Genomic DNA, 12,225 nt, shown 5'->3' with positions numbered 1-12,225 from the left:
CTGCCCATTCATCAATAATAAAGAACTGAGCTAAAGTTGTAGACAAAGAAGAAGTGTCTACCCGAATATCCTCTCTCCATTTTTGGGGGGTGTTACTGACTTTGGGTACAGCGTCTTTATCTCCACCCTCAGTCACATGTAGAAGTGAATGATGACACTGCTTGGTTCTTAACATAATCATAAAATTATAACAATGCACAATCATCAGTCTGTTGGCTCTTATATTACTTCCATTGGCAAAGCTGAATACAGAAGCTTAGGCCAAGTCTACATTAAAAAGTCAGGTTGACCTAGCTACATCACTCGGGGTGTGAAAAATACACACCCCTGAGTGACATAATTAAGCCGACCTAACTCCCTCTGTAGACAGTGCTAGGTCAATGGAAGAATTCTTCCATCGCTCTAGTGCTGCCTCTTGGGGAGGTGGATTAACTACGGCGACGGAAGAACCTCTCCTGTTGGTGTAGCACGTGTCTACTCTGAAATGCTACAGCAGTGCCACTGCAGCATTTCTAGTGCAGAAGCCTATAATAAGCACTACTGGTCCCTAATTTTTTATAATTCGAATTTAAAAAAAAAAAATTAGTTAACTTAGCAAAGCTAAACCTACACTGCCAAACCAAAGTATAACCAAAGTGAACACTGGAAAAGAAACATTACATACTTTTCTCACATGGGTGAGGTGGTCATCTTTTTGGTATACTGGTTTTCTCAAGCAATGTGTTAGTAGGATTTTGCACTTCAATATGTTACCCATTAGTTATGCTCACTATATATTTAACTACAAAACTGTATACTTTAAAAACAATTCACAAATTCTAATTCATTGTTTCAGGAGTACCTGGTTCAAACTAGTTACCTGACGGGTAATACACTACATTACAGGACTACCAAATACCACCAGTTGGCAATATGTGCTAAAAATCTGAGTAAAAATATAGTAGGCATAATAATTGTTTGTTTAGCACAAACAATGCACTTATTGCTGTAGAAAATTTAGTGTTTTCCCAAATCTCTTTACAATCCAACATACAGATACAGAGGAAAGGTCAAACTGCGAAATTCAGAGAAGGGATTAAGAGCTGAGTTTTTTATTTAGTTTTCAAATATATAAACTAATTTCTTGTGGGCATCAAAAGAAAGCCAGGAAACTAAACATTGAACTGAACAGATGAGTAAATCCCATTGAGCATAAAGTTAAGCAAATGCACAAGTGACTGCAGAATTGGAACCATAGAGAATAAGCCATTTGTGAGGAAAATCATATTAAAATCTCAACTGGGTACATGTTTTAATACAATTTCGTCTTCACATAAGTTATCAAACTGAAATTCTGCAGAGTTACTAGAATTTCAAGTACTCTTTTTGATTCTGTATCCAGAAGTAAAATATTGACAGAGTCAGGCATCATACATCTAGTATTTCTTGGGCATCCAGATGTGCTATTTAAGACATACCCATTTTGAATACATCAGAATGAGATTACTTAAAATATCAAAAGATACTGATGGTTATCTAAATTAACACATTTACCTAAAACATTTGGGTCAGCAAATAAAATTTGTATAGTTGTACGAATGGCATTTTCTCCAATATCAGTAAAGTTAAGCCGTACAAGGAAGCAATATAACAAGATGAATGAAGTGGCAAGCACTGCTAATATTTCCACTGATATTTGGCTAGGTAAAGGTGATTTCTGTCTTACATGCTAATAAGAATAGAAAGCACAAAATATGTGCAATCTAACCCCAATTAATATAATTTAGTAGATTTCTGTTTAAAAACACCACCACTTGCCTGAAATGTGGAAAATGGAGAGCCATCAAACTGACAATTGTGTCAAAATAAGGAACGTGTCAATTTAAATGAAAAGTGCTGGTTAAAACTCACACTCAAAATTCACTCCTTAGCTATGGAGTTATCAGTATCATTTCAAAATGTAAAGATCTCATGAATGGAATAGAAAAATCATACTATAAAAAGAAAAATACGAAGTCAGTTATTTAGTAGAGTATAAGTAGGTATGCAATTATGTTCATACTGATACTCTAGTCTAGTGCAACTGACATGCAGATGCAAGGAATGAACTTTACACAGCATGACTTTGTCACACGAGAGCAGTCTGCCATTTTTCCTGTTTCTGTTCAGCAACCATTCACAGCACACTAACCTTCAAAATGCATTAAACATTCTGGAATAAGTCTTGGAAACCTTACATTAAAGATGCGCTTACATTTAGCAGGTAACTTGCAGTGAACACACACTACAATTAACTCCTTGTGTAGTCCTAGAATGATTTGCAAGAACAGCCTATGCACCAAAACTTTTATTTAAAGTTATCTCCAACTATACGTTCATTTTAAATGTAGATGGGAAAAAAAAACTTTCGACATCAGGATCCGGCATATTTTGATGTCCAATTTGGAAGACACAATCGCTGGTATATCATTGGCTATCTAGAGAGTTTTCAGATCAGGCAGAGTTGCAACAACCAGCAGCAGCCGAAAGAAAAGAGTGTCGGAGATGGCACAAGGGCCTTCTATGTCTCGTGAAAGGAGACTGGTCCCAACTTCTCCCCACCCGCCACATGCTTCGTTTCGGGGCTTGTCACCTGACCCTTTCCCCACACGCTGCTCCGAACCCGCAGACGGAGAAGTTCCTGTTCGATCGCGGGCAGCCCCTTCGTTTGCTGCTACCCAGCCCGTGCTATCTGCCGCGCGTTCACGTGGTCGCTTCCTCCCCCAGCCCCGGCAGGGAAGGAGGCGCCCCGGCTGTGAACCACCCGGCCCCCGCGGGGCGTAGCGCGCCCGGGGTAACGCCTGGGCACGAGGGCCCGGCCGCGCGCCCCAGCTCCCGGGCGGCCCGCGCGCTGGGCGTGCGGCAGGGAGGAGGCGGGGATCCCCGGGCCTCTCCCGAAGGAACGCGGAGCTGGCCGCTCCTGGGGCGGGGGAGCGCTGGGCCGCCCGGCCTCCATCAGACCCAGGGGGCCCGAACAGCCTCCGGAGCGAGGGGAGGCCGCAGGCCGGCCACTACCTGGGTCTCCGCGGAGGCCTCTGCTGGGCCGGGCCTCGGCTCTCCCTCGCCCCGGGGCAGGAAGCAGCGGGGCAGGCGGCCGCGGTAGCGGCTTCGTGACCCCCAGAACCGCTCCCTGGCCGCCGGGCCGGGCCCGGCCCGGCCCGACCTCCCCCCGCGCTCCCCGACTCCCACCTCCTGGTTGAAGGCGTTCACGGCCTCCATGTTGGCGGCGGCTGGTGCGGGTGCCCGCGGCGGCGGGAGGCGGGAGGCTCGGTCCCGCTCAGGGGCTCCGCGCTAACATGTCCGTTCGGCGGCGGAGCTCTACGCGCAGGCGGCGTCTCGCTGGCAGGGCTCCGCACAGACCGTCTCTCCCAGCGGGATGGCGGAGGGAGCCCACGCCGCGCACAGCACCCTGGGATCGCGTAGGCCTCCCGGCCCCGCGCCACCCACAGGAGAGAGCGCGCGCGGCGCGGTTGCGAGGACGCCACGTGACCGCCCCCCCCCCCTTCCCCTGTTACTCTCTCGAGCCCCGCCATGTCAGCAGCGGCCCCGCCCCCGGGGAGAGGGGGAAAGGGGCGGGGCGAGATAAATCTTTCGCTTCTCTTCCCCTCCCCCTGCTGCCCGCATCCAGAGCGGGGTGTTTGCGGGTGGAGGAAGGGGTCAGGTTCACCTAGCCCAACGGGAGGGGAGAGCGGTCTTCCCTCTCCCTCCCCCTCCCCCTCTCCCACCCCGCCCCAACCCAGCAAAGGGAGCCCCCCTGTGCAAGAAGGGCGAGCAATGGTCTCCGCGCTCCCGAAGGCACAAGGCGCTCTGCCTCTGCCTGCAGCTGGCCCCGGTGTCCACAGACTGGCAAGTGCCCCGAGGAAGGTGGCTACCCAGATGAATGCTGGCCAATGGGTTTAGCATTTGGGGAACCGCTGGGGCTGGGCTGGAGGCGTGCGTGGTAATACCTCCAAGTAGGGCAGGGGGGGCTGTGAATAAGGTGAGCAAAGTGCCCAGGGGTCACAGAGAGAGATTTGTACGTTTGGGGCTTCACAAACTAGGCTGGAGGCCCGTGTTGTGTCCCAAGTCATGATGAGTACATGGTCAGCAAAGGCTGTGATTCAATAGCGCTGTAAGTCTGTGAGGAATCATTGTGACTTTCTATTGGATGTCTTTGTAGGGTTACCAAGCAAAGTATGTGATGCCAAAGTATTGGAGAAGTCAGAGTTTATTCAGAGAGACAGTGGGATGCTTTTCCTGCCCCCACAGTATTCTTTTCAATGGAGTCTCTTTTTTTCATCATGATGCTCTGGTGTTGCTAACTGTCATGATTTTATTGTGAGTTCCATGATATTTTGTTTCAGAGTAGCAGCCGTGTTAGTCTGTATTCGCAAAAAGAAAAGGAGAACTTGTGGCACCTTAGAGACTAACAAATTTATTTGAGCATAAGCTTTCGTGAGCTACAGCTCACTTCATCGAATGCATTCCATGATATTTTGTGTTTTCTTAAAACCCCAGCACATAAGAGTCAGTGGATTACAGGACAATCTCTGCTTTCTTTCTTGAAGCAACTTTCTAGCTCTCAGAGTTGAAGAGAAAAGTTGACTTGGAGCACTCTAAAAGCTCAAAAGGAAAATAAATAGAACCCAACTTTGGCTTAAAAATCGCGAGTTAAAATAATTAATCTCATCATTTGGGGGTGGAGGGACTGACCTATGATTTTTTTAATGCTTGGTTGAGCAGTAGTGATTCTCTGAGACCCTTGCATGCTCATTGTTCTTTTGAATTGTAAAGTCATATCCTGACTGTACAAACCTTTCCCACATCTGAAGAAGAGATCTGTGTAAGGTCAAAAGCTTGTCTCTTTCATCAACAGAAGTTGGTCCAGGAAAAGTTATTACCTCACCCACCTTCTCTGTACAGACCGTGGGGGATAGTAGTTCATCTACAGATTCAGCAGATGTGGCATGAAAGTGGAATGTACATTTGAAAGGCAAAGGGAAAGGTGATTACCATTTCCCTTGATAGCTTGTTCTCATTTTTAGATTCCCCTTTCTTGAAGTTTTCAAATCAAAACAGGATGCTAGAAGCTTGCAATCTGTGCCAAACCCTGTAGAACCCAGCTACAGGTGTTGGGGTCAGGTATGAAAATACCTTGACATTCTTTGGGTTGGGTCAGATTTGGATTGTGAAGGAGGCAGGCCACCACCAGGCTGGGGAGCATGAAGGAAGGCTAACAACATTAGAATGGCCATACTGGGTCAGACTAATGGTCTGTCTAGCTCAGTATCCCGTTTCTGATAGTGGCCGATGCCAGATGCTTCAGAGGGAATAAAGAGAATAGGTCAATTATAAATTATCTATCTCCTATCATCCAGTCCTAGCTTCTGGCGGTCAGAGATTTTGGAACTCCTGGAGTATGGGTTTGTGTCCCTGACCATGTTGGCTAATAGCCATTGATGGACCTATTGTCCAGGAACTTATTTAATTCTTTTTTGAAACAGTTATACTTTTGGCCTTCACAACATCCCCTGGCAACGAGTTTCATAGGTTGACTGTGCATTGTGTGAAGAAATACTTTCTTTTGTTAATATCATTGGGTGACCCCTAGTTCTTGTGTTATGCGAAAGGGTAAATAACATTTCCTGATTCACTGTCTTCATGCCATTTGCAGATTTATAGATTTCTATCATGTCCCCTTCAGTCATGTATTTCTAAGCTGAACAGTCCCAGTCTTTTTAAATTTTCCTGGTATGAAAGCTGTTTCATACCCCTAATCATTTTCATTACCCTTCTCTGCAACTTTTCCAATTATAATATATCATTTTGAAATGAGATGACCAGAATTGCACACAGTATTCAAGGTGTGGGTGGTGTCAGGGATTTACATAGTGGCATTGTGATATTTTTGTCTTATTATCTATACCTTTCCTAATGGTTCCTAACATTCTGTTTGCTTTTTGGACTGCCACTGCATATTGAGTAGAAGTTTTCAGAGAACTACCATTATGACCCCAAGATCTTTCTTGAGTGGTAACAGCTAATTTAGACCTCATCATTTTGCATGTATAGTTGGGATTATGTTTCCAATATACACTACATAGCACTTATCGACATTGAATTTATTTGCCATTTTCTTGCCCAGTCACCCAGTTTTGTAAGATCCATTTGTACCTCTTCACAGTCAGCTTTGGACTTATCGTACCTCTTCACAGTCAGCTTTGGACTGAACTATCTTAAGTAATTTTGTATCATCTGCAAATTTTGCCAGTTCACTGTTTACCATCAACCCCCCCTTTTCCAGATCTCTCTCTGCTGTGAAAATGGACCACTTATTCCTACCCTTTGTTTCCTATCTTTTAACCAGTTACTGATTCAGGAAGACTTTCCCTCTTACTCCATGACTCCCTTCTTTGCTTAAGAGCCTTTGGTGAGAGACCTTGTCAAAAGCTTTCTGAAACTACAAGTACACTAAATCAGCTGGATCACCCTTGTCCACATGTTTGTTGTCACTCTCAAATAATTCTAATTTATTTGTGATTCATGATTTTCCCATTAGCCATGTTGACTCTTCCAAACATGACCCTGTCTTTCGTGAGTTCTCCTTTAGCACCTCAATCATTCGGTGGCCACACTCACTTTGTCAGGCTTTCTGCTTTTGATGTACTTTTAAAAAAAAAAATTGCGGTTAGTTTTTGTGTCCTTAGCTAATTACTCTTCAAATTCTTTCCTGGTCTGCCTTATTATACAGACCAAGTTATTACACTTAACTTGAATTTTTGGTCCTACCTATTATCATCACTAGGTTTTGACTTCCAAATTTTAGAGAATGCCTTTTTGCTTCTGGTGGCCTCCATTACTCTGCTGTTTCACCCTGGTTGCATTCTTTTGGTCCTTTCATTGGTGTTCATATGGTGTTTTTAAATAGTCCCCATGCTGCTTGCAGGCATTTAACCCTTGTGACAGCTCCTTTTAATTTCCATCAAACAAGTGTCCTCATTTTTGTGTAGTTCCCCTTTTTAAAGTTAAATGCTATTGTGATGGGTTTGGTTTTTTTGGTTTTTTTTTTTTTTTGTATTCTTTCACCTACAAAGATGTTAAGTTTAATTACATTATGGTCATTATTACCAAATGGTTTAGCTATGTACACATTTTGACCGGATCCTGTGCTTCACTTAGGACTAAATCAAGAATTGCCTTTCCCTTGTGGGTTCCAGGACTAGTTGCTCCAAAAAGCAGTCATTTAACCTGGCTAGAAATTTTATCTCTGCATCCCTTCCTGAGGTGACATACCCAATCAATATGAGGATAGTTGAAATCCCCTCTCATTGCATTTTCTGTCTTTATAGCCTCTCTAATCTCCCTGAGCATTTCACAATCAATGTCACCATCCCAGTCAGGTTGTCGATAGTATATTCCTACCGCTGTACTCCTGTTGTTCGAGCATGGAATTTCTCTCCATAGAGATTTCATGGTACAGTTTTATTAATTTAAGATTGTTACTTTATTTCACGTGTAGTGCCACTCCTCCACCAGTATGATCCAAGTTGTCATTCCTGTATATTTTGTATCCTGGTATTACCATGTCTTGTTGATTATCATCAGGATACAGATTTCCATGATGCTTATTATATCAAAATCCTCATTTAATGCCAGGCACTGTACTTTCCCCCTTCTTAGTATTTAGACTTGCAGCATTTGTATATAAGCACTTGTACATTTTGTCAATGTTCATTTGCCGTCTTTATGTGTTTATATTTAAATGGGACTCTATTACATTTGACTTTCTCACTAGCTCCTACCTGTGCTTTACTAATTTCTCTTTACTAGGATATAGAGTTCTCCCTTTAATAAATTCATTCCCTAGGGATGTCTCCGCTTGAGCCCTGTGTTCCATCACACCTCTGGGCGTTCCTCCAGCTCTTAGTTTAAAACATCCTCTGCTACCTGTTAGGATATACATATTCAAACCTGTGTGTAAAGGCCTATACTCTAAAAAATTTAGCTGTATTCTTATCACTTAGCTAGTTATAGAGGTATAAAAGAAAGAATCAAAATCACTGTCTGCCGGTGTAAGGTCCTTCTCTTACTGTGACAGTCTGAGGCCCTGTGCTTAGGCTAAGATCTTTGGCTAAGCAACCGAGGCAGCCATAAGCTGGGAAGCGACCAGTCACATCCTCACATTCCAAACTAGTCACATTGAAATAAAGTGCTATTGGGCTGTTAGGCATTGTTAGGACAGGATTGTATTCCTATCACCTCCAGAGAAAGGGAAGTGCCTAGAAGATGTAAAAGGAAACTTAGTTTGATAGCATCCTGTCTGGCAAGAACTCGCTTACCAATAGGTGGGATGTGAAATCCTCATTTCTGTTTGAGTAGCAGCCATGTTAGTCTGTATTCACAAAAAGAAAAGGAGTACTTGTGGCACCTTAGAGACTAACAAATTTATTTGAGCATAAGCTTTCATGAGCTACAGCTCACTTCATCCGGGGGGAGGCAGGCTGGGACAAGTTTTTTAAGTACATAAAAGGTTGTTATAAGGAGGAAGGTGAACAATTGTTCTTGTTAATCTCTGAGGACAGGACAAGAAGCGATGGGCTTAAATTGAAGCAAGGAAGGTTTAGGTTGAACGTTAGGAATAACTTTCTGTCAGGGTAGTTAATGAATCTCTGTCATAGGAGGTTTTTAAGAATACCTGTCAGAAATTGTCTAGTTATGTAGTCCTGCATTGAGTGCAGGGGACGGGAGCAGATGACCTATTGAGATCCTTTCCAGTCCTACACTTCTGTGATTCTGTACATCTGTCTGGATGTTTCATGAGATTTGCAACCTTTTCACCTGGAAGGCATGTGGTTCTCCTAAACATCACAAACCCAACTGTCTATCTCGTACAACTGAATCGTCCATTTTTATTACCTAGCTCTTCCTAATAACTGGGGTTTCCTCCCCAGGAGGGGCATCAGTGTGAGGGAAAACCATGACATCATTTGGAAAGAGGGTTCCAACTATGGGATTATTTCCCTCTGCTCCTTCTTGATATTCTCCTTTCCTGAGACTTTCATCCTCCATAGTAGCACAGAGATTATCAGACTGGGGATGGGACTGTTCTACTGTATCCCTGAAAGTCTCAAATAGATAGATATAGATACAGATAGATATATAATCTCCCTTAGCTCTTCCAGTTCAGCCACTCTGGCCTCAAGAGCCCGTACTGTGTCTCTGAGAGCCAAGAGCTGCTTGCACTGTAAGCACACACATGACACCTGCCCACGAGGCAGGTAATTGTTCATGCATTCAATGCAACAAACTGGATACCCTCCAACTGTGGTGCTGGACTTCAGTCTGCATTATTTTTATTCTTGCAGGGTTTTTTGTTTTGTTTTGTTTTTGGTTGGAGGTTTAGTGGCCTAAGTTTAGAGTGTTTGTTAGGTATATCTCCCTCTCCGCATGCCCTCGTCCAAACTCCCTTGCAAAACTCCTCTTTTTGCAGCTCCTGAGTGCTAAGTGGAGGCAGTTTAATGGCTCAGAACTTTGATCTTAAAAGTTCTCATTTTACTAGTTTTATATCACTGACCCTCGTGAAGAGAGGAGCTGTTACAACTATAATAAATGGTCAGGTGCTCTGTGATTATTTAATTCAAATGTGCAATTGCTTTTTCAGTACCCTAACCACATTGGTGTGAAGAGGAGGTAGTTTATATATAAAATTATATGAATAATAAAATCATGTTCTATTGATAACTATATTTTTGTCAGTTACACAATTGTCAGTACAATTTAATAGCAGAAAGTCAACAACGAAGAAAACTCCTATTTGTTTCAAAGATATGAATAGACCAAAACATTACAGTCTGGTTCCTGCTTACTCTAAGGCACATTCTCACTTTGCACATGAGAATAGTTCCACTGAAGTCTTTGGACTACTTATGTGTATAAAGTTAAACATGCACTTTAAGGTTTGCAGGATCAGGACCAAAATGTGGTAAAACATCAAGAATGGCAGATATTTTATTTATTTATATAGATTAGATATGAGAAATACAGGGTAGGTGAAGTAATATCTTTATTAGACTAACTTCTGTTGGTCAAAGGGGCAAGATTTGAGCTTCACAGAGCTCTTCTTCAGGTCTGGAAAAAGTAACCAGAGTGTCACATACATTACACAATATACAATACATGATCATATGGTATAGTACAAAGGTTTTATCAGCATGAGTTTGGGATGCCTGCATTACTTATGACCCAGTCTGCATGCAAAAAAGCTCACTGTCATTTTATTATTATTTAACATTTTATATTGTGATAGCACCTACAGGCCATAATCAGGTTGGGCCACACTGAGTCAGGTACTATACAAACATATAATAAATTACGGTCTGTATCTCAAAAAGCTTGAATGCAGTATGGCTTACTGAACATTTTACATGACTTCAATGCCATATATTTTATAATTTCAACCTTTTTTTCCTTTTTTGATATAGTTTTCATCTGTGCTTTGGAAGCTTAGGATTTCCCCCTTTTTTTTTTACGGCTGTACGTGGGTTATTTTAACACAGTTCAGTCTTCATGCTCATATTATTAGCACAGGGATGACTGTACTAAAGAAAAGATGTATAGATACCTGGTGTGAGTATGCTATATATAAATCACAGTTATCTGATGTAACGGAAAAATTGTTGATGCTTCATGACTTTTACTCATATTTCATCAGCACTGCAGGGCTAGAGTTCTTTACGCAAGCTTGTTTATTTCTGAAATCGTTCTCCGCCTTTGGCATCTTTGCTGTCGTTTCTACCATAATGCAACTTTCTGCCTCATTGATTTCAATTTACATTACCATTGGCAGATGTATGATTATGACAGTTCTTATCAATTTTTTTTTTTTTTTTGCAAAGTAACATAGTAGATCCTGATCCTGCAAGGTGCTGAGCAACCTAAGCTTTCCTTAGTGTCTTCTAAATCATTATGACCATTGTAAGTCATTATTGACAAAATGATTGGTGATAATAATAAAAATGTTGTTTTCACATGTTTTTCCTTGATTCTCCATATTTGCCTTTGATTGTTACTCTGATGAATCATTAGATAAAGAGCAGTTATCACCTGAGGTATTGTCATCACTGTCATATTCTCATTTACGGGTGTAATTGATGGGGTATGAAGTTCTTGAGCAGGATTTCCTGAAATCCTGTCTTCTAAGTAAATGTCAAAATCAGTATGCGTGCATGCTGCTTTCAAGTTCTGTTCCAAGTATTTAGGTCCTACTTAAAGCCCTGGGTTCTAATCCATTTTTAAGTTTGGAAGCTGGCTACCATATAGAGGGCCTCTTTCCCTGTGCACCATTACTATGACTGAGAATCAGAGAAAACTGTTTTTTGCGGACAGACCCTAGATCTGTGGTGATGTCACGTAAGGTTCTCCAACTGCAAACTTGCTGTCTCTGGTGGTCTCCCAAAGACTGCTTGCTTGCAAAGGTGTATGGAGCAAAGTGTGTCTTTTTGGTCAAGGATTTAGTCCTCTGTGTTGGTTTACAGTTGGTTGGGGACTTAGTGCTGTTTGTGTTGTCTGTTGTGGCACTTTAAATTATGTTGTGTGCCTAGATAATGCTATAATGGATCCATAAAAAGTATTAAATAAATAGCTTGATTTCTTTCTAGCTGTTTGAAGAGACTTTGGGTCTCCTGAACTCCAGCTAATATGTATCTAATCGTGAGCATGTAGCTTACATATATCCAACGTTTATTTACCAGTTCATTTTAAACTTTGCAACCAAGGTTGAGCCTCTGATCTTGCCTCACATAGATGTCACACCATCAAGATTATCAATAATAGCATCAATTCACAGTCTTAAACCATGTCTACACGACAGTGTTAGTCAACTTAAATTAAGTCAACAATCATAAACCACTGTGCATATTGGTGTTGGCATAGCATGTCCACATTTGGTGCTTTAGCACCAATAGCAAGAGCAGTACATTATGGGTAGCTATCCCATTGTGCAAATCGCCACCTTCTCTTACTAGGAGTTCTGGGAATGAATTGCAGTGCATCATGGGGGCAGGATCACTGCCCCAGGAGACAGTGTTCTTCATCCATAATTCCAAAGGCTTTCAACCGTTTTGTGCCATTTTTCAACTGCCCCTGTAAACTTTGAGCCCACCATCTGTGCCTGAAAGCATGGATCCTGCACTGATCACCTGTCTTTTGATGAGTGTTATGAACACAACA

General features: G+C 42.4%; 1 protein-coding gene across 2 annotated transcripts in view; it reads right to left on the bottom strand.

Moving 5' to 3' along the window:
* The window catches only part of SCAF4 (SR-related CTD associated factor 4), a 79,775-nt gene extending 76,190 nt beyond the window's left edge, over positions 1–3,585 (bottom strand). The window contains exon 1 of one of the 2 annotated variants that reach the window (XM_038387760.2): positions 3,208–3,585. In XM_038387760.2, the coding sequence (XP_038243688.1) occupies positions 3,208–3,237 (30 nt within the window). In that variant the 5' untranslated portion in view covers positions 3,238–3,585. The remainder of the gene's footprint in view (positions 1–3,207) is intronic. The other variant, XM_038387759.2, reaches the window with a different exon arrangement.
* Between the last annotated feature and the right edge of the window lie 8,640 nt (positions 3,586–12,225).

This window comes from Dermochelys coriacea, chromosome 1 (assembly GCF_009764565.3).
Source record: "Dermochelys coriacea isolate rDerCor1 chromosome 1, rDerCor1.pri.v4, whole genome shotgun sequence".
Classification (NCBI taxonomy): Eukaryota; Metazoa; Chordata; order Testudines; family Dermochelyidae; genus Dermochelys; species Dermochelys coriacea.
The sequence above is the reverse complement of the archived record's forward strand: the minus strand, read 5'-3'. Positions and strand labels throughout refer to the sequence as shown.